The following is a 21,835-nucleotide window of genomic DNA, read 5'->3' as shown; positions in this document are numbered from 1 at the left end:
ATGTATTTACTATCCTCGCTTTGCAGACCATACTCGACTCGTTCAACAAGGAGCAGGAGGCGTTTATCAAGGGTCAAGGTGGTGCTGGCAATGGCGCCGCTCCCTGGGTCGCTCATGCCAATGAGTCAAAGATCAAGGAGGAAATATTGGGCTTGTCACAGGATCGTCGCAACTTTGTGCGCGCACCACCAGCTGGCGTGGACTTTGAGTTTAACTATGACACCGCATATCCCACTGCCATAGCCATTATGGCCGAGGATAAGGCGCTCGAGACGATGCGCTTCGAATTGGTGCCCAAGATGTGAGTGGACTAAACAACAAAATCAACTTTCCTCTTTCGATTTTTAAATTTTGAATTCAATTCGTGCACACTTTTTGCAGCATTACTGAGGAGAACTTCTGGCGGAATTATTTCTACCGTGTCTCACTGATCATTCAGGCCGCCGAGCTGGGCACTTTGGGCGCTGATGGCGTGGGCCAGGCTTCCAGCGGTGAAGATGGTAAGTTTTGTTGTAAATAACAGCACCATCAGCTTTCACACCGAGCAGACCCGAACAAAAAACAGTACCCACAAATGAGCGCCGGCGCTAAAGTGGCCAAAGTGCCAAAGTAAAGTTTATGATTTTCTTGCGCTCGCCTCTTCAGTATCTCTATGACTTTACTCGCAATCTCTCTCTCTCTCTCTACCTCTACCTCTATCTCTCTCACATACTCGCTATTCGCGCGCTCTTTAACTAAACTCTCTATCAAACTCTCTCTATCTATCTCTATCTCTCTCTATAAGTATTAGATTCCATTTTTAATTTCCGTAATATTTTCTTTTGACACACGCGCCTGTTCTCTTATAGTTTTCAAATAGTTCTCATTTTGAGACACGCCTCCAAAATTTTAGTTCGAACTTTCTAACTTTCGGATAGCGCCTGTACCACACACACTGCCTTATATGGAATGCTCTGAACCTTAAATTTCAGTTCTCAGTTCTGTTTTGGTTCGAATTCAATTTGTTTCGATTATAATTTGTGTTTGTCCTTCAACTGCACCGGCTTCTGTCGCCTGTGCCAAAGATTCGATTTCTATTTTAGTTTCTGATGCTCATTTTCACTTTTCACCTCGTCGCGTTTTCATCAAGTCAATTTCTCTATTCGCCCTTCAAGCGCCGCTCACTTTGTAGGCCTTTTATTTAATTCTTTTTTTTTCTAACTTATTAGCTATTAGAATTTAATCTTTATTTTATAATTTATTATTTTTCGTTTCATGTTTTTCTTTTTGTGGTTATTTTATACACAAAATTGCAATAATTATACAAATAAATCAAACTCAACTTGCATAAAAGCAGCCGAACAGCTGCCAGTTAAAGAAAATGTTGATAAAACTGCCAGTCCAGCTAAAAATGCGACAGGCTCCGACTCCTCCTCCCCAACGGTAGGCGCAGGAGCAGTTGGAGCAGGAGCAGCAGCTAATGGCGCTGTCTCCGAGCAACCGAAGCCTGCCATTGAGATTGAGGCGGCCAAAGAACTTAAGGCCAGCAACAAGAAAGAATTGACCCAAAAAATCTCCGAGTCCGAGTTCGTTTCGGACGAATTTCAAACATCCAATGATACCGATTTGGCCGAAATCAAAGATGGCATGCGCAAACTGGGCATTGATAGCATGACCCAGCAGGCGCTCGCCAGCACCGATGGTAAGAGGTCTTAGCTAGCAAATTTAATTATAATTTTCTTAAGTTAATTATGCAAATATGTTTTGATTACATTTGCAATTTGATTAAGTTACCAAAAAAAAAATTCCGTTACTTTGCGGCCTTTCGCTGAAAAGAACAACGCGAATTTTTGTTAAATGGAATATTATTACAAAATTGACATTAATTTTTCGTATGTGCACCCAATCAGTTATGGCCTTTACAAAATAGACAATGTAAGAATTTTACATAATCTTTACAATATATATTTATTGATATTTAGTTAAACGCTTACTCAATACCTATGTAAAGGTCATAAATGAGATATTTTGCTTTATAAAATTCTTTTGCATATTAAGTTCAACATTTTGTACATACATTTTTGGTTATGTGCACTGCCCTTGAAATTTGTCTTTCTCATTTCAAAGAGCTCTACAAATTTCATTGAGGATGCATCCAACCGAACACTCACATACATTACGCATACAAACATTAACACATACATGCATAATTCAAAATAAGTAGAACATCGATTGATTTTCTCAACGTGATAGTCTCATTCACATTGCCATTGTTCACAAAAATAGCTAAGGGCTTAAATGGAAAACGAAAAACAAACAACTCAACTAGACTAAAAGATTAAAAGAAAATCGTTGTAGGTCAGTAGCTTGCTAAATGCACCGATTATAATTCCCTAATGGCACCAACGTATAGATATGTACAAGTATTTGAAATTTCCAAATTGTATTCAATTCGAATGTGTATAGACATGTCCTGGAATTTGTATGTCCGTAACAGCTTTGAGTCCAGAATGTCCAATTAAATGAATGATTCTGAGTTCTGTTTCTTGGCTCACACAGCATTTAGCTCCTAGAACATTAACTACATGCCTCATTGTGAACAGTTTTTAATCGTCACATCACATTTTGTTTTGCCTCTTGCCCTTGCCATATTTAAACTGTTTGGCTGTATGAATTTTTTAGTTTCATTTCTTAACATCATTCATCTTAAATTTAATACATAATGTTGAAAGTTAATTTTCACATTGTAAACAAAAAAAAAAACAAAGAAAAATACAAGTAACTATCTGCATATATTTTAAATGAAATCGAATGAAAACTCTTTACGAAAAATGTGTGTACAAAACAAAGTGTAAAATCAAAACAATTCTCTTTTTTCTCCTCTGCTCTGTTTCTTTCTTTTGTGTAAATTACATTTTTATCAAATCTTTAATTCTTTATTGTCGAAATACTAACAACAACCCAAAGCTCTGGCATTTAATTATTAAAAATAAACAACAACAAAAAAAATATATATATATCAATTGAAATGAAAGCAACAACAAACCCATAAAACATGAAAAAACACTATATATATATATATACAAAAAACGTATGGCAACTTATGGATAATTAAGTAATAATATAAATTAAATAATGATCAATACAAATACAAATACAAATACAATAACACAAGAGGCAACTAAAGTCTTGAATGTCTAATCTGTTGTTGCCGCCATATTCTATTCTAACTAGCATACAAAATATTAAAATCAAATCCAATAATTTCCACTTAAGTATCTACTATGAACTACTATAACAACTAACAAGATCAAATATTAACTAGCCACAAATCAATTTCGAACAAGTTGAGTATGACCAAAATGATACAAATTCTTATTATTGATGAAATACTTACTTACCTTACTCTTTGCAATCTTGTGCTTTTTTATTCAATTGCAATTCCATTTAATTTCGATAATTCGCTAAACTAAAACTTTTAATATTTATGAATTTTCAAGTATTATACTTTATGGTTTTTACATATTCTTTCATAGTATGTACCTATCACACAATATTTCGGCCTAATTTAAAAAAAAAAATACTTTATATATATATTATATACCCAAGAAATCGCGTTTTCCTCTATGACACCAACACTACCAACACAGAAAGAACACATTAAAAAAGACAACAAAACATAATAAAAGAAATACATGCAAAATTCTTAGTATTAGACACAATAAGAATTATATTGAAACATTTAACAAACATTTAATTTTCTTCATGTATTTCTTAATTTATTCTCAAATCATCTTGCAGAAGATTGAATGGATAAACGCTAAATTCAAAAACTAACAAAATATATAAATAAAAATAAAAGAAAACCCAAACGCAAGCAAAATTGCCCACATGACAGAAAATCAACTAAAAACAAAATGTTAAGCGATATACAAAAACCAAATGCAACAAACCAAATTATATACATATATAAAATATTCACTTGACAAAAAAAAATTAAGCAAAACACATTATTTATATAAACCGAAACGAAAAAAAAAAAATACAAAAAACAAAACAAGCGAAAACAAAAATGTTACTTAAAAACTGAAACAAAATTTTGTGTGGTAAGTTAGAAATTGTTGGTTAAAAAAAATCAAATTTTCACTTATACAAAATAAATTATATAAAAAAAAAAAACAACAAAAATCCATTAAATTTTTTCAATGTTCTGTTGTTGATTTTCAATTGCATACAAATTGTGTTCAGCAAAATAGTTGCAACATATTTAAATTTTATTTATTATCGCTGTTGTCAACGTGTCCAATATAAGTATTATAATATTGTCTGTCTCTGTGTTTGTTGGTATTCGTATTCAGTTCAGTTCCTTTCGTATACTTTTCAAAAATTAAATATATAACTAGATTTGATGTTTTGTAGTTGCCGTCTAGTTTCTTACTTACCTAACGTTTTTCATTATTTGTTGTTGCAGATGCAAGCCAAACACGTTCAGAATCAAACTTAACATAAATATTGTTCCAAATTTTAAATTTAAAAAAAAAAATAATCAAATCTCTTTAAGATTTGTGACACTTGGGAAAGCAATTTATAAAGGCTTTTTAACTGCACAACAAACAACAGCTTTTATTGTAAACAATCTGATTTCAAATGTCTATTCGAATTCTAATATGTACTAGAACCAACTCACCACACAAAATCCAAAGAAAGAAAATATACAAATCCTTTCGCTAACAACGTACTAAAACACATTTTCAACTCTAAGTTATTAAGTTTTTGCCTAATTATTGACTAGCTTTTATAGTTAGTTTCATATATTTGGCGAGCATTATATAAGTATATATTTATCGTTTGAAATATAGTAAATATTTAGCTTGCTTTTTATTTCGATGTTGAATATACGCTGTAAATACACACAACATTTTTATTTCATATTATACATGTAATTTTATTAATATTATTATTATATACAAATATATATACAATATTCGGTGTCATCTGTGGCACTTGATTTGGTGTTAGGACAACAAGCAAGTCATGGCAAAGGACTCCTTCCTATATATACTTATATATTTCCTTACTTGGTGCGTGGTTTTTGCACGCTATTTGTTAATTAGTAATGGTTTTGGGGGGTGCATTATATAATTTTATTGGCATAATTACCATATTAAAAGAAAATTTCCAACTTTTGTAGACGATTACTTTGCAGTTACGGTGCGCATACCTAAACGAATAACAGTCTGTGAAAACCTATGCCTTAGTTATGTGCCACGCGATTAGCCACGAAGGTAAACATGAATGACACCGAAATGGATAACAAACCATGTACTTGCTTGGGAGGTCACTAAATTACAATTTTTCAATGCTTGCTGGACACTTTAATATAAATATATATATATATACATACTCAATATAATAAATATAACATGATATGCCACAAATGTATGCTATAAACTAAACTACCTACTATATGTGAATCTACCATGCATAGTAGTAGAACATATATAACCGATAAATTGTCTATATGTTCGTGTAAGCCACACACATAGTAATCGTCAGTTTTGATGCATCTTTCTCAGAGGAACAATGGGAAAAGGACTTGGAAGCTGAACTTAAGGATTACGAGGTTGTCGACGATGGAGGCACGGGCAGTGGTCGCAGAAAACACGGCGATGTGGATGGCGATGACGTGGACAAGGAGGAGGAGGAGGAAGAGGAACCGACAATATCTAATTTGCGCACACGTTCGTCTAACAACGATTGGGAGGAGTATGCCGATTTAATTGAGGATACCGATGATTTAAAGTAATTAAGAGCTTATATCGTAGTTTCTTCTAAGTTGATTCTAAGTTTATAACTTAACGTTTCTTTCCTTTCCTTTCTACTCCTTGTTTTTCTTTTTACTACTTACTTACAAACATTTTGTATTACTCTCACTATTGTTATGAAACCAAACCGAATCCAATCCGCAACCAACTAATTGCCGCATGCATCAACAGAACTTTGAAGTGCCTAAAGCGCACCATGTTGGGCTATCTATGAGACGAGGCATTCTTTACGCTCCTCCTCTAGTGTTGGCGTAAGACTAACGTCAATGTAAATAGAGTTTGCCTCGGATCCTATTGGAAAAGTTGGTTGAGAACTGGCCATTGGCAGTGCTTAAGCTTCATGCAAAGCAAACTATTTTATTCAGTTACCTTAAAAGATGATATAAGACACTAAGCCCAAGTACTTTATGTATTGATTCAAACCTTATGGCAAAATTTAAAAATTCAATCAATCCGATGCGACATATTCTCTTTTTGGTTTTTGTGCCACACTCACATGTGTGGTGACGAGATGACAGACAAATCGATTAGCTTAATGGGAACTTTCGCCAATTGTTCAGCACACGAAAAATGGCAAACAGTTAACTATAAATACCAATAAATACATACATACATACATACAAACAGACATACATACATACATGCATACAAAACATACACACAAATTTCAAGCTAAACAACAAACTGGTTAAACTATAATTAATACAAATATAAATTCAATATAAAAATGGTACATTAAAAAAGAAAAGCTTCAAAGGGAAACATTTTGTTATTTATATTTATAAATAAATTATATATATATACTAAATGTATATATATATATAAACATATATATACAGATACAGATAAATTAATGCATTTGAATTTAATGTGTAAAAAATTATTATTATAAATATATAGATATATAATATATATATACATATATACACTATATGTACTATGTAAAAATATAAATATAAAAATAAATAAAAATTCAAATAAAATATAAAAAATTATTTAACAAAATTACAGTTTTTCGTTTTAAAATTGATTTTCTTTTATATTACACAAAAAATTAACTTAAAAGCAAATAAACTTTGAGTTGAAATAAAATATGTTTAAACTATAGTTGATGCTCACATAACTTATAATTGACATTTGTTTTGAATTGAAAATGTTATTCAAGTAAACACACGGTCAAAAAATTAAATAGTTTTTGTTCACACTTTAAGCTGATTTTACTATCTATTCACCAAAACACACACGTATCCTTTAAAAAAAACAATGCCAAAAAATCACAATAATCCGAGCAAAAAAATTTTAAGAAAACTTTATGAAAAAGGCAATTAACAAAAAAAAATGAATACAAATAAAAATAAAAACCGCAATTATAAACAATAAGCAGTTCAAAACCTTTAAAAATATATATATTTACATATATATTTCACTAGACAAATTTTTATGCATAAACTAAAAAGAAATTTAAAAAAAAAATCACAATCTATATTATCAATGTTTTTGCTCTAAATGTCTAACTAATTGTTAAAAAAAATCAACTTATTTTCAGCAGGCAAAAACATGTTAATTGAAATATGCTATAAATGTGTAATTATTTGTTAGCAATGGCAAATTATATTGATACTTGAAGGTATAAAGTTAAATACACGTTATGACAATTAACTGAAATTGTATATTGTACATTTTACTTTAAAAAAAGGAAAGTATTTACAATAACAGGCAAGTGTTAACCTAAACATAAATATTTAAATTTGTATTTAATTTCGTTCGTTTCTCAACAAGTTGGCGACTAGTGCATAAAAAAATACAGTAATAAATAAATTAAATCATTGAATACTACATACTTATAATAATAACAAGGAATGACAAATAATAATAATGTTGACAACATGTTTTACAGTATATATCAAACTCAAATGAGATCCAAGCATTCAGAAAAACACATATTTTATTGTCTGCATACAATTTACATGCTTATTATTATTATTATTAAACAAAACGTTAATTAAAGGTTATGAGCAAAGTTCGTTGAAGCATTTGCATACGAAAATAATGAAGGCAAAGACACACCACAGTAATTTCCATAAATATAACATCGCAATGTAATAATAATAAAAATAATACCATATATGTATGTATATGTACTAATTAAAGTATATATGTATCACAAAAAATATATAATTTAGTTGACTAATAATAAAACTGAAAATTATTAATTCTAACATTTAGACCGACAAGTTTGGCGTTAAATGACATTTGACAAACTACAAGGTTAGACGCGAGAAACAAAGAAGCAAAACACCCACAAAATACTATAGCAAATTGAAATTGAAAGTCAAGTACATAATACTTATTTAATGCGCTTACTAAAGGAGTACCAGTACACAAGAACCCAACATGCAAAAGTTTGGATATTAAGACAACAAATAAACCAAACACGACAACAACAAGATCATTTGTGTAAGATTTAGTGACAAACCGACAAATTATACTAGTCTACATATATAGATACATAAATATATATATATATATATATATATATATATATATATATATGACAAAAATTTAATGAGAATAACATCAAGTAAAGTAAATAAAATGAAAGTGTATAACTATTAAAACTAAACTAAAAGCACACATGATTTATTTACAATTTCCCCCAAAGGTTCGACCAAATACAGACAGGTTCGTAAATTCTTATTCATTAATTAAAAGCATTTTTTTTCTTTTCATTCTAACATTTTTATTCACAGAAAATTGGTTATTATTCTACTAGACTATACATTTGAAATAATCAATTTAGCAAACAATACACATTGTATTAATATTATAAATTAATGAGCATGAGATTGTTAAAATGACAACAATATCTAAAGATCTGGCCAAAATTTGCAATTCCTAAAAAATTAAAAATCTCTTGTTAAAATGTTTGCAGCACAAACATCAACGAAATCTGAAATCTGAGGGATTTAACGCTAGTAACACAATCTGAAAGAAAACAAAGCCCCCAAACCCCAAAAGCCCAAGTGAGTGACTAAATGCTATGCAGTGCAGACAATAAACACCAAACAATTTTGACGTGAATGGAATTCAAATCCATTTGGGATTACCGATAATTTGATGATTCGTAGCGCGGACTGCGCCGATGAGGATGTGATCTCTCGTACGTGATGCTCTTGAAACGATTGTTGGCTTCCAGTTGCTCTCTGGGCATCGAACGACCACCGTCGTTGCGACCGCGATTAACCACCAAATCCTTCCAAATCATCGTGAGCAGAATGAAGAACGCTCCAACAATCCTATTCACAAACTCTATCAATTTGAATACTATTGGTGTCGCAGTGTGTGTGAAGCGGCTGACCTCAAAAAGGAAACGCACCGCAAAGATGCCCATGAAACGGAGGGCAACAACAGCGCCGCTCAATATGGAAAAGATGAGCAGTCCGAGGAAACGAATGGTGCCCATTATATTGCGCTTGTTCACATCGTTGGCCATAAACTCATATGTGGTCGTTACAACGGACTGACGCCACTGCTGCAACACAGCCAAAAAGTCCTCAAGTCCAATTTGCGGTAAATGTTGCTGCTCCTCGGTGACAATCTCTGCAGCGTCTCTGTCGCTAGAGGTTATCGCTCTGCTCGGGCTAACTTTTTTGATGGTTAACGAGTGTCGGGGCGTTGACAATGGCTCTGCCTCAACGGCACGAACCATTTTCAGTTTAAGCTGCACCTCACGATCCCGGAAGCGTAGTGTCTTAATGCTGAACCAGTATTCTCCAAAGGCCATATCTCGTAGTTCCGTCCACACGCAGGTGTCCAACTGTGTCGCGTGTGGTTTGTGCTTGTAGTTGCCCACGCTGCCCTTAGTGATGCCCACCCACATGTTGGGCACGAAGCGTTGATAGAACAATTGCAATTTGCTTGCGCTACTCAGCAGTAGCTTCTCCAGCTCTCTTTCGCTGCGCTGCAGGACAACCACATCACGATAGCCTCCAAGCTGTTCGACAAAGCAGCGCTCCAGGTAAATGCCACGAAAGAACTTTGATTTGTATAGCTGTTTGGTAAGCGATTGCATGGCCAGCTCTTCGGGCGGCATAAGGCGAGTGCCAACTGCTCCAGCGGCGCCAGCTACCTCCACCGCTGTCCCAGCATTTTTGAGAGTTACATCCGATTCGGTCATAACTTACAACAGCTGAAAGTAGTGCACAGTTTTGTATATGTGTGTTAAGCAATTAGCAATTGGCAGGCAACTCAGATTACCTCGTCCAGCCTCTTGTTTCGATTGTCTTTGGACTTCAGCTTTCGCCTGTTAGTCACCAATTAGGTTTTGTTATTGTTTTAGCCTACGATTGGTTAAATATATCTCTCTCTCTCTCTCTCGCATCTAAGCAATACGCGTTAGAATTGCCAACTAATACTTTAAGTTGCAACGATGCATACTTGCACGTTAGCAAAGCTATATATAATTATTAATCGCAAATAATTTATGTTATGATGTCGACTTTACGGTCGATCTTATTTTGATATAATCAGCATTTCAAGGTTTCAAAGCTGCGGTCACACTGTCTGCGCCAACAAAACATAATATCAGCAGTAATCTGAATTGTACAGCAGCCATTAATGAAACAATAGTATTTACAGGACGCCAGCAAGAATTGTTTTTCTAAAGTTTTAAACAATTTATGTAAATCTAGGTTTTGCATTAATCGAATGCAATAACTTTAAATTCAGTATTTTAAGCCTTCCCTGCTGTGGTAACACAGTCTGTGACAACAAAAAAAACGTTTTAGCATCTGCCGATTTCTTGTATATTTTTTAATTAACAAAAAGTGTTTGCAAACGCAGCCGTCAAAATTGGCTCGAAGCACCGCCTCAGAGATTATTACCTAAGGATGACTTTGGTGGGCTTGGCAGCGCGCAAGCTGGCACAAAAGCAGCGGTAAGCAGCGGAATAGCTACAACAACAAGCTAAACAAAACTAACCAAATAATATTTTTGACGCGCAGCACTGCGAAATTGGCTGCCGCTTTTCCAAATGGCATTCGCTGTCAGAAGTGCCTGAATTTAGGGCACTGGAGCTACGAGTGCAAGGAGAAACGGAAATATGTGCACCGCAGTTCGCGCACAAAGCAACTGAGCAAACATTTGGCCGAAAAGAGCGCCAATGCCGTCGCCGCCGACTCAATGTCAGCGGCAAATGAGATGCGTTCGCTGGATGCCGGCTCAGAAGTACGTCACGATGGCGACAAAGAGAAGCGCGCTAAGCGGAAACGGAAACGCAGCAATAGTTCCTCATCATCCAGTTCGTCGGATAGTTCGAATAGCAGTTCGGACTCATCGAATTCAGAATCGAGCAGCAGCGGCGATTCGGATAGTTCCAGCTCCGATGATGATGATGACAGCTCCTCGGCTGGTGGATCAGGTTCTTCTAGCGACAGCAGTGACAGCGATGGCAACTCTACTACCAGCAGCGATAGCGCCGACGAACCAGAAATCTCTTCACCCAAGAAGAAGAAAAGACGCGATAGCTCTGCGGAGTCATCCGATGCCTAAATCGACTATAATCTATACGGTGTAATATTGTGTTTTAACATAAATATGCGTATTATGCATATACATAAATAGCTTTAGTAGTTTAGTTCACTTTTTTTGTCACTAGACTTACTATGATGATTTCAGGACATTAATTAATTCCATATTTAAGTTGTAAGTCATAATTTGTATATTTTGTTTTCGGACCATCTTCAAGTTAGCTAAATTTGTATCAATAAAACTAATAAGCAAACTAAAATTGCGCTTCATCGGAATCGCTTTCAACATCATAAAGTTCCAGCTTGCTTCCAACTATATCCAAGTCGATTTCTTGCCGGTTTATCTGCTCGCTGGCTGTGACCATACTTTGGGCAGGTAATATTTCACTGATGGTCACATCTGAGCTGGATGCAACTGTTTGTGTGGACAGTGCCTGCTGCACTGACAGCGATTTTAGATGTAGCTCCTCCACCTGCAAGGGGAATCTTTGTTTGATAGCACTTTATCATTGCAATCCCATTTGATTTCTCTCTATTACCTTCAGGGAATTCATCGCTTCTTGCACTTTGGGTATTATTTTGAGCAGCTTCTTTTCTATGGCATACAACTCGACTTGTTCCTTTTGCAGCAACTTATTTGTTTGCAACATTTTTAGTAAGTTCACTTTGCCGACTAGCAGTTTCAGAGTTACCAGGCTATATACAATTAGATTAGACATAGACTGTTAACATTAACTGTTAAGAACGCGCCTGACTAAAAAAAACAACCGCTTCGCCATTATATGCCATTTTAATCAAATCCAAATGCAAATATTAAGTAAAGCTCAAAAAGTTATTAAGCCGGCCAAATATTTATGATTCCAATTGTGAATAGCTTTCGTATTTGAACTTAACAGAATGTAGCTAACAGAGCAATAATATAACCCGCGGACTCGAAAACTTAGTCAAAATATTCCCCAAAGAAAATAAAACGATGTTGTTTATTGAACTTACTTTAAAGAACTTAATTTGAATTTGAATTATTATAATAGTATTCATATAAATGCACAATTATATTGCATCAGTAGAATTAGTAGACTTTCATTGCAAACGCTGATTATTTCGGTGAATTTGTGAATTTCTGGCACAGTGTGACCAGTCTTTGTTTACCGCGCTGCATCTCATTTTGATATTCCCGCCTGGAGGAAAATTAAAATAAAAATTACATAAAATCATATAAAGGTAAGCGCAGAATTTGTGTTTTGAAAAGCAAAGCAATTATCGTTTTTGTTATTCGTGTAGATGATGAAAGAGGACATAATCCTGCAACATTTTGTGGCGAACTGTCAGAAGCTGGAAATTGAGACGATAATTTGGCAAAATGCGATCAAAACATTTCACAAATTGAACTCGGACGGCTATTTAACCAGTGAAGCGAAGGATTGGCTCTGCTGTGCCATTTACTGCGAGCTGCAACAGGCCAAAATTAAAAACACACGGCAGGAAGCCGAAGCTGGCGATGACCCCGCATCGAAGAAAGTCAATGGGAATAGTTGGAACATTTCGTTGACAAAACTGTTGCGCAGGATGGGCATCAATATTATGCGATTTCTGAAGCGAATGGAGCACTGGATATATCTGGCGCAGAGTTCGGCGATCTCACAGAAGGAAATCGTTGATATCAAACGACACTTAGGCATAAATCGACTCCTGCTGCAGCACTACAAGCACCTCTTCAGGAAGCTCTACGTGCTGCCTCCGGCAACAGAGACTGAGAGTCGTTCGCATTATCAAATGGTCTACGAATTTGGCTGGCTGCTGTTTTTGGCGGCACGCAACGACTTGCCCGTCGTGGTCTCGTCCTGCCTGGTCACTGGGTGCCAGGTGCTCGTCTGTGCCTTGGAATTGGTATATGTGAATGCACTCGAGGTTCCCAGTTCGGATATAATTAATGCGGAGTTTAAGGGCCTGCCCACCAATTGGAGCTGCGGTGACTTTGACATTGATCTGCTGCGCAATTATAGCGCTCTCGAGGCCATCTGTGAACTAATTCCTGAGCTGTCATCGAAGAGTGTGTCGATGATGAGGAAGATATTTCACAAGGCCGTCATGAGCATGTTTATGGATCAGCGACTGCTCGGCAACGATAGAAGCTTGCGGCATCTGATCAAGGATGGCATTCTGGAGGTGAACTTGGCCTCGCTTAACAGCAGCTATGCACAGCACGTGTCCGACATCACTGAGATCGACGAGCGAATTCTATTGACGCATTTCATTGCTGAAACACCGTCAAAGGCACAACTCACAGGAAAACAGCTGCCGAGGAACGGAGCTGATCTTTATCCTTATGCTCAACTGTCGTTGAGCAGCAGCCAGCGGGATAATCTCCTCAAGCTGCTAACGGGTGAACTGCTGCCATCGATGCCAGTCCACATAAGCAACGAGCTGGACCAACACGAGTCCAATGTCTTGGAGACCATTCTGCTGGACATGTGTAACAAATTCGAGAGTGCTGTCCATTTCAAGGGGGAGGCCATGGAGTGTTGCCTGCACCTGGGCAAGGGTCTTTATTACACACTGCTGGGCAAGATCCTTGCCGCCGAGTTGCAACGTCGGCCAACATTAAAAGTTGGCCAGTTTCTAATGCAAAAGAATCGATTTAATGCCACACTGATTGCGTGCTGCTTGCAACTGATGTTGCACATCCTTGGATCGACGCTGCAGTTGCAGTGGCTGCTCCAATTATTTGCCATCAATGCATACGAGTTCCATAAGATCATTGAGCTGGTTGTGACACATGGGAGGCACTTGCTGACGCGTAATCTCGCCAAGCATCTGGGTGACTTGGAGGTGCGTTGCTTGGACTCACTCATCTGGCAGAGAAACTCGCCGCTGTGGCTCATCTATGGCAACCTGCCCCGATACCAGCACGTGCAATTGTCTGTCTCCTCGGCCAGCATTTGTCTGCGTAAATTTTATTACTTGGCCAATCAGCGGCTTGTCCAGTTGTGTAAGGGTCTCTGCATGCTGGAGGAATACCCACAAATCTGGCACATTGTCGAGCACTCGATTAGTGTACACGGCGCCGAGCTTCTCTTGGAGCGTCATCTCGACCAGCTGCTCCTGTGTGCCGTCCACCTTTGCATGCGCAAATTGTGCCTCCGTAGCAGCTTCAGCGACATCATCTTCCAGTACCGATACCAGCCGCATGCCCAAAGTGCCGTCTATCGCGAGGTGTATATGTCGCCCGGGCAACCCACAACGGACATAATTAGCTTCTACAATCGGTGCTATGTGCCTCGAATGTTGGACTATGCGCAATCGCTGCATTGCAAGCAGTTCGCCAAGGATGCTCCCAAGCGGCCACTGCTTGAGCAACTCAGCAACAATGGTCATGGTGAGCACATCATGAGCAACGGCCTTAATATGAATGTCTTCCTTACGCCCGAGCCAATGCCCACGATCTGCAAGGCAGCCGATTGCCAGTTCATGAGCAAGGCGGAGACGCCACTCTACCTCAAACGTGCACGTTCCAGCGACGAGCTGATTAAATCCTTATCTTTGGGCAGCGGCAAACGACCAAATATACACAAGCAACGCACATCCTGTCAATGAACCCAACTCCAAACCAACCCATCCAAGTGACTGGGCATCTTTGCCTTGCTTATTTTGATAGCCTATCGATTTTAAGTTTAGACTTTAGTGATTCTCATTGTGAATGAGGAATATGAATAATATTAAATGAACAATGAAAAATAGCAGAAATGTGCTCCTGTTCAGAGCACGACTAAATGTTAACCTATACTACTCCATCTTAAATATAATCGAAGTTACTTTATACACTCGGAAAAAAGCGAATACACTTGGTGATGTCATAGTTATAAATGTTTACAAAAATGAACTATTTTCGACCAGAGCATGGGCCAAGCAAGGCCTATGTATGTCATACAGGTTGACAACCGTTTAACCATGCTTCATGGAAAATCCAATTATAAACTTCAAGATATGTCTGAATTCGATTTTAATCGATGAGGGAAATTATCCATCCAATTAAATAAGCTTGTTTTGCTTTATATTTCAGATAAGGTGTTTGTAATCTTTATAGATCAGATGTGGATCTGTATGTGGCCAAAACTACCCAGACTCCTTAAGTATTCTTGATGAACATCAGTGGCGGATTCGATACAACCTTGATTGCTATTACGCGAACTTATTCCTTGAATTGAAGGAGACATCTCCCCATGTTCTTCTGTCTATCGTCATTTAATTTATGACCTTTTTTATAATTTATTGTGAAATTTAGGTGTTGGCAGGTTGTCTAAATTGTCCTCTTATTAATTTTTAAATATTATAAAGTATATCTATATGTATATGTGTATAGTTTACTTTACTATATGTATAACATAAACCGATATTTAGACACACTTAATAATTTCATACATATGAATAGATTTTATTTTAATGCAGTTTTGGGTTTGAAACATGGTTCAAAATGGTGTAAATATTGAGAAGGGCGACCAATGAGCAGGCGCCTCGAGAGGGGGGTGGATGTGGGAACTACAACAAAATACAAAAGTAGACTAATGAAGGGATCCAAGCGGGAGAGACAGACAAAATAAGGTAAGGCAACGGAAGAGAAGGGAAGAGGAGAAATCGGATATAGAGTACATACTGAGAGCGTACAACTTAGAATCTAAAGTTTTTACTCATAGCTTTAAGTTGAAGGGGGAGGATTGACAGCAGCGCCAACGCTTGCCGCCGGAATGCTTGGGGCAGACGCAGCACTCGCTGCAGCAGCTGCCACGCCAGAGACTTCAGCAACAGGTGGTGCAATAGCTGGCGGTGTAGTGTCTAAAATGTGAGAGAGATGCGATTGAGTTTCAATTGTTGCAGCACTTGTGAATTGTACTCACCCATTGGCGTGGGCGCCTGAGCTTGGGCCACAGCTGCAGGCGGCAGCTCGCCAACAGCTGGCGGCGGCGCTGCGGCCACGGTTGGCGTCGCCACTGGCGGCGCCGCAAATGGTGCACCGTTCGGCGGTGCAACAGCAGCTATGTGCGGTGGCAACGGCTGATGCTGCGCCGAGGGTGCTGCCAGCGATTGGGGCTGATTCTGCAATTGCTGTGGCAGCGCTTGTTGTTGCTGCGGCGGCGGCGGCTGCTGCTGCTGGTGGTGATGGGGTGGCGGCGGTGGCAGCGACTGCTGCTGCTGCTGCTGTGCCGCCTGTTGCTGTTGCGGCGGCAAGATCATTGCACCTGGAGCGGGTGCGCCCGCCGCCTGCTGTCCCTGCTGCTGCAGCTCCTGTTGCAGGCGATGATGCGCTTGTTGGCGGGCTCGGAACTCGGCCGCCTTCAGCTGCTCCAGGTGGAACTGCTGGCGCTCAGTGATGAGCTGCTGTCGCTGGTATTCGAGTCCCTCACGTTCACGCTCCATGGTCGCCTCCAGCTCCTCAAAGTGGCGCAACTTAATCTCTAGCTTCTTCATTTGCGTCTCCACTAGCAGCGCGACCAGTGACTTGATCTTACGCTCCTCCAGCGCCGCCAAATGTTTGGCCTTGACGGCAGCAGAGGCCAGAGCAGCCGCCGCTGCCGTTTGCATATTGTTCTCGCTGAAGGCGCCTCCACCATCCTTAGCGGAGGCACTGCCGCCGCCGCTGGCATCGTTGCTGGCATCCTTGGACTCGCCATCGCCGCTATTGTCCTCCGTTTTGATCTCCGCATCGCTGTTGGTGGTGCCAGTCTCTGTGGGTGAGGAGTTGGAAGCCGTTTTGTTTGAGGCGTTGTTGTTGCTCGGTTTGATGTCGCTTGTTTTGTTGGCTTTGTCGCCGCCTGAATCTTTAGATTTTTTATCAGTGTTATTGGTGGTGGGCGTGTTGCTTGTTGTTGTTGTTGTAGCTGTTGTTGATGATGTTGATGTTGTTGTTGATGTGGCTGATGTGGTTGATGTTGTTGTTGTTGTTGATGTGGAACTTGAGTCTGTGGTGTTTGTGTTGAGCTTATCCGATTTCGTTTTGTCTTTGGACTTGGCGTCGTCTGTGGCTTTGTTGTGTTTTATCGTTGTTAGAACAAACGCAATAACGCAATACAAAATAGGCCAAATTCACATCACGTTTGCAAAATTTTGTAAAAATAAAAGAAATGTTAATAAAAGAAAAACTTAAAATATATCTATCTATCAGTGGCAAAACGAAAACATTCCTCGGCATGCCGACATCACATATTTCATACCTTTGCAAGTTCATTTCAAGCGAAATGTTCGACACTAAATCAACATATTTAATGCGAATGAGTGAATGAATAACGTTGGACGGAATCAAGCTTAATTTTAACAACTTGGAATAATCTAGTTGAGAGAGCTCGACTGACAGATACTCTGGAATATATAGCAGGCTTGCTAATGGTAGTTTTTTCATAATAATACTGTTTAATAATATTATTATGTTATTATATTCTAAATCAATTTTAAGGCAATATTCTTACAAACGTACCTATTGTTGCTATCGGAAATCGATATCTATCGATATGCCCCCGTGGTATTCGTGCACTTATGTTCTAAATTTGAAGTCTTTTAAACAAGAACTCATCTTTCAAACGAACTTTAAGACTCTACCGCTAAAACTGTCGATAATTTACAGAAATCGGTTAACCTAATTTAATCAAAAACTGTGCTCTTTATCAGCTGCGCGACTTAAAAACCAAAGCGAGTAAATTCAACTTGAATTGTATACAATGGTATGAATATTCAGTTGGAGTTCTATTTGTGTTTGTTTGCTTACCGTCTTTCTTGTTAAGATCCTTCATTTCCTCATCGTGGCCAGGTGCCGAAGAGCTGCTGTTGTTGCCATCCTTGGATTCGTCATCGTCCTTGTCATTGCCTGTGCCAGCAATACCGCTGTTGGCCAGACCGAAATTGGGATTGAATTTGCCGCCGGCCGAGGCCTTCTCCACGTTCTTCATATGGTTGTCCATAATGGTGGCTGGCACCTCATCCTGCAAACGACGATTATTAATTATAATAATGCCAGCAAAGCTTTCATCTCAAGAAAAAAAAAGCATACTTTAATCGCGGCAAACTCCTCCATGGCTGCCTTGGCAGCAGCAGCTGCGACGCGCGGATCGACGACAGATGCGAGAAATGCGACTGTTGACATGATGGGATTACCGGATTTGCTAAATGGAATTGGCTGGCAGCCAAGCGGACCCAAGAAACCGCCATCGTCCTCCAAATACGGGTCCTCGATGGGCAGACGCAAAAAGTGCAGAATGCACTCGTCCTGGGTGCGTGTGCCAACATGTTCGCACACCTTATTCCAGTCATCCTTGTGCATCTCGAGTCCCTCGAGCAGCAGCAGTGTCTCCTGGTCGGTCCACTCGCGCGACATGCTCGCCGCCGTGCGATTCCTCATTGCCGCCGGCTTCTTGGCATACTGATCCAACTTTAGTCCAAATTGACTGACCCCAGAGGCCAAACCGCTGGCGGCGCCATTCTCTAGCGTCTCTGCCTTGATGCCCAAGCCACCGCCAACACCGGCGCCGCCTGCGCCAGCGCTCTTGTCACACTCCATGACGCCACCCTCCTTGCCTAGCGGCTTCTTGTCCAAATCGAGCAGTGTCTTGGCCGCCGACGGCTGCTGTGTCTTTTGCGGATTGATCGCCTGCAAGCCAGACGGTGTATCCGACAAAATGTGAAAGTGCGAAGTGGGTGGCGGCCCCATTGGCGTGGGACGCAAATCGGCATCGATCTGATAGTTGATGAGACCCCATTGTTCGAGGAAGGCGTGCACACGCATTATGGCGCACACATCACCGGCCAAATTGCGACGGCAAGCGGTGCTGGTCAAGTACTCTGTGGGATTCAACCTGCGCAAAACATATCAAGATTATCAATTCTGATTCGGGAGAGAATTAGGAGCAGGAGTGGGAAGTGACGCACCTGTAAGTGTCAATCATAAAGTTACGATAGGCCATGTAAATCTCGGGCGTTTTCGACTTGTTCTTGCTATTGAAGAACTCGGGCATCGCGCGCTTCTCAATCACATGAATTGAGTTGTAATCGAACCAGGCCGAATATGAGGGCACAATGATGTGATGCGTCTGCTCGGTCACATTGTCCTCCATGTCTTCCTTGGCCGAGGATGAGAACTCTTGCGTATTGCTATTATCGCTTGTCTTGCCCGTCTGCGAATTGTCACCGTCACCGGTGGACAGAGCTTGAGCGCCACTGCCGCCAGTCATTTCATCATCCAGATCGGTCATGGTGCCACCTGAGTGGTTAAAGAATGGTTTGTGTTACAGTTATTTACAGGTTGGTTGGTTTTATGGATGGACTCACCTTTGATGGGCATCATATCGTTGTCACCACGGGATTTATTACCTGGCGCTGGGCTGGCTGTTGATTGTAACGTCGAATGCGTTGCCTTGTGCACCTCCTGTATATTAGGCTCAGCCGGCGGATCGTCCAGATCCCGGGTGAGATCCTCGTCGTCGTCGTCATTGCGTAACTTCTTGTGTATGACGGCCGGGGAACGCTTTCGCTTGCCCGGCTTCGATGTCGATGTGGAAGTTGTGGGCGACGGCGAGCGGCGTCGTTTCTGCTTGCCGGTGGTGCCACCACCGCTGCTGCTGCTGGTGGTGGTTGGCTTCTTTTTATCATCGCCAAAGGACATGATGTCATCGATGGACATGCGTTGCTTATGCATCTTCTTTTTGCCCTGCTCATCCACCTCGTAATCATCCTCGGTCATCCACTCGTTATACTGCTCCAGATCCAATATCCAAGAGGCGGCCACTCGCCAGCGTTCTGCAGGTGATTCCGGATTCTCCGGTATATTGTCCGGCAAATCGAAGCTATTTAGAGTCCACGAGTCATAGGATTCGGGAAAATAGTACCAGTGAAGCATGACATGATTGCCACGCTTAAAAATAGGACGAGCGTACTCATCAGGATGTGGATCCACAACAGGATAGACAATGTGCGTTGCATCCTCCTCATCGGTGACGATCTCCACACGTCGATTGTCAAGAATCTCACGCAGACGCGCCTCAAAGCTCTTCTCGATCTCCGGCCTGATGAAAATGTAGGGTATGCGATAGAGATCGGCCTCGACAAGTGCCTGTTCGATCTCGATCAGCAGTTGTATGTTGGGATCTTTGCGTGTTGGATTCTTGCCAATGGAAAAGTCAAATTTTTTCCCACGTTGCTCGGCTCGAAAGCGAAACATGGTCGAGAAAATGATGCAGAGACCACCACCGTTTTTAAAATCCAGAAAACAGCGCATCTACAAGATGAGAACGATAATTAATAAATGATCATTATCAACCGATCAACCTTTAAATCGTGCAGAAAACTAGTCTAACTTGCAAATTTTCCATAATAGAATTTTTTATTATTTTTGCCATAATTACATAAATAATTTTTCATTTCGGTGTATACGAAATTATAGTACATTATAAAATTAAAAACAATATTAATTATCGTGCTTGTGACGTGCACACTCGTGCTTCTCTACATATTGTAAAATGCGCGCATCTCTATCGCGCGTGTACATACAAAACATTTCGAACACCCAAAACACCCTGTTCTCCCTGCACAGACAAACACACACACAAATACACACACTTACCGGGATTCTCGTCGCCGGCGGTTCAGCAGAGGTTTTACCTAATTTCGCCTCCACATATTGCAGAAAAAGTATTAGCAGTTGGGCAAGTGACTCCTTTGTGATCGGCTCCGAGCTGTGCGCCAAGTACTGCAAACATACATTAATTGGTGAATGTTTTTAATTTGCGCGAAGCGCCATTTTTGTTTTCGCTTACGGTGGCGTTGTTGTACTCACCTTTTTACAATTCTTTTGTAGCCATTGTCGTATGGACTCGAAGCCTTGCAGCGTCTCCGGCGATTGGAAAAAGTCGATGTTGGGACTTCCGTCCTTTTTAGGACCGAGTGTGTTCATTGTGCAACACTTTTTTAATGCTTTTCTTTGATTTGGTGCACAGTTTCACGACGAAAACGAAAATTGAAAATGCTGCAGCCGCAACAGACGCACACAATTGGGGTTGCGGAGTATCGATACTATCGAAGTACTTTTCTTATTTCTTATCCATATAAATATACTCGATGACTGACACACACGCACTCCACGAGACTCTAACTAGAGGTGTGTTTAGTTCGCAAAAACAAGTATTTTTACAAAACATATATTGTCGAATTCTGCGAAGCACTTATAATTATTATCATTCAACTTAGACTTTCTTAGAATAGATACTATTCTGGAAATTTTACGATTCTCAGCACATATAACCAGTTCAATATTTCTAGCTCCAAGCGCAAAAATTCCATCTCTAAATCTAAGTAGTGTTGTCGCCTATTCTAAGCTCACTTGATGGACAATTCTAATGTAAAAGAAATTGTTTTCCTAATTTCTACATTTTTGCAGTTTATTTTATACTTTGACAAAAAATGTACCATTTGTTTACAGATATTGTAATAACATTTCTCATTGCACTATCGGATAAAAGCAGTCAT

At 39.4% G+C, this 21,835-nt stretch overlaps 6 protein-coding genes across 22 annotated transcripts in view; 3 read left to right on the top strand and 3 right to left on the bottom strand.

The window, feature by feature from the left end:
* The window catches only part of LOC6567434 (synapse-associated protein of 47 kDa), a 34,895-nt gene extending 28,472 nt beyond the window's left edge, over window positions 1–6,423 (top strand). For 8 of the 16 annotated variants that reach the window (XM_032740274.2, XM_032740273.2, XM_032740271.2 and 5 more), the window contains 5 exons: window positions 27–301; window positions 382–500; window positions 1,337–1,681; window positions 5,556–5,781; window positions 5,976–6,423. In XM_032740274.2, coding sequence (XP_032596165.1) covers window positions 27–301; window positions 382–500; window positions 1,337–1,681; window positions 5,556–5,781; window positions 5,976–6,018 — 1,008 coding nt within the window. In that variant the 3' untranslated portion in view covers window positions 6,019–6,423. Of the gene's footprint in view, window positions 1–26; window positions 302–381; window positions 501–1,336; window positions 1,682–2,946; window positions 3,326–3,780; window positions 3,932–5,555 lie in introns of those variants that run through there. The other 8 variants (XR_004365404.2, XR_004365406.2, XM_032740276.2 and 5 more) reach the window with 6 other exon arrangements.
* A 2,095-nt stretch (window positions 6,424–8,518) lies between these two features.
* On the bottom strand, window positions 8,519–10,328 carry LOC6567435. Its single transcript, XM_001994174.2, has 2 exons — window positions 10,062–10,328; window positions 8,519–9,993 (listed from the first exon to the last, which is right to left on the bottom strand). Exon 2 carries the CDS (start codon window positions 9,979–9,981, stop codon window positions 8,908–8,910), a length of 1,074 nt encoding a protein of 357 aa, XP_001994210.1. The 5' UTR covers window positions 9,982–9,993; window positions 10,062–10,328; the 3' UTR covers window positions 8,519–8,907.
* A 232-nt stretch (window positions 10,329–10,560) lies between these two features.
* Window positions 10,561–11,439, top strand: LOC116805765 (zinc finger CCHC domain-containing protein 10). Its single transcript, XM_032739903.1, has 2 exons — window positions 10,561–10,740; window positions 10,808–11,439. Exons 1-2 carry the CDS (start codon window positions 10,694–10,696, stop codon window positions 11,352–11,354), a joined length of 594 nt encoding a protein of 197 aa, XP_032595794.1. The 5' UTR covers window positions 10,561–10,693; the 3' UTR covers window positions 11,355–11,439.
* Window positions 11,440–11,499: 60 nt separating this feature from the next.
* On the bottom strand, window positions 11,500–12,018 carry LOC6567436. Its single transcript, XM_001994175.2, has 2 exons — window positions 11,872–12,018; window positions 11,500–11,805 (listed from the first exon to the last, which is right to left on the bottom strand). Exons 1-2 carry the CDS (start codon window positions 11,980–11,982, stop codon window positions 11,587–11,589), a joined length of 330 nt encoding a protein of 109 aa, XP_001994211.1. The 5' UTR covers window positions 11,983–12,018; the 3' UTR covers window positions 11,500–11,586.
* Window positions 12,019–12,418: 400 nt separating this feature from the next.
* Window positions 12,419–15,158, top strand: LOC6567437 (retinoblastoma family protein). The gene is made up of 2 exons (XM_001994176.3): window positions 12,419–12,553; window positions 12,614–15,158. The coding sequence occupies exon 2, from the start codon at window positions 12,614–12,616 to the stop codon at window positions 14,924–14,926; it is 2,313 nt and encodes a 770-aa protein (XP_001994212.2). The 5' UTR covers window positions 12,419–12,553; the 3' UTR covers window positions 14,927–15,158.
* A 585-nt stretch (window positions 15,159–15,743) lies between these two features.
* LOC6567598 (SWI/SNF complex subunit SMARCC1) lies at window positions 15,744–21,337 on the bottom strand. 2 transcript variants are annotated; one of them, XM_032740059.2, is made up of 8 exons: window positions 21,147–21,337; window positions 20,934–21,059; window positions 19,643–20,588; window positions 19,244–19,574; window positions 18,369–19,170; window positions 18,087–18,300; window positions 16,225–17,349; window positions 15,744–16,162 (listed from the first exon to the last, which is right to left on the bottom strand). In XM_032740059.2, the coding sequence occupies exons 1-8, from the start codon at window positions 21,261–21,263 to the stop codon at window positions 16,026–16,028; spliced, it is 3,798 nt and encodes a 1,265-aa protein (XP_032595950.1). In that variant the 5' UTR covers window positions 21,264–21,337; the 3' UTR covers window positions 15,744–16,025. The 2 variants fall into 2 exon arrangements, with proteins under 2 accessions (XP_032595950.1, XP_001994213.1); XM_001994177.3 differs by having other exon boundaries at window positions 16,225–17,343.
* Between the last annotated feature and the right edge of the window lie 498 nt (window positions 21,338–21,835).

Source organism: Drosophila grimshawi, unplaced genomic scaffold (genome assembly GCF_018153295.1).
Source record: "Drosophila grimshawi isolate 15287-2541.00 unplaced genomic scaffold, ASM1815329v1 contig_311, whole genome shotgun sequence".
In the NCBI taxonomy this organism is placed as follows: domain Eukaryota; kingdom Metazoa; phylum Arthropoda; class Insecta; order Diptera; family Drosophilidae; genus Drosophila; species Drosophila grimshawi.
The sequence above is the reverse complement of the archived record's forward strand: the minus strand, read 5'-3'. Positions and strand labels throughout refer to the sequence as shown.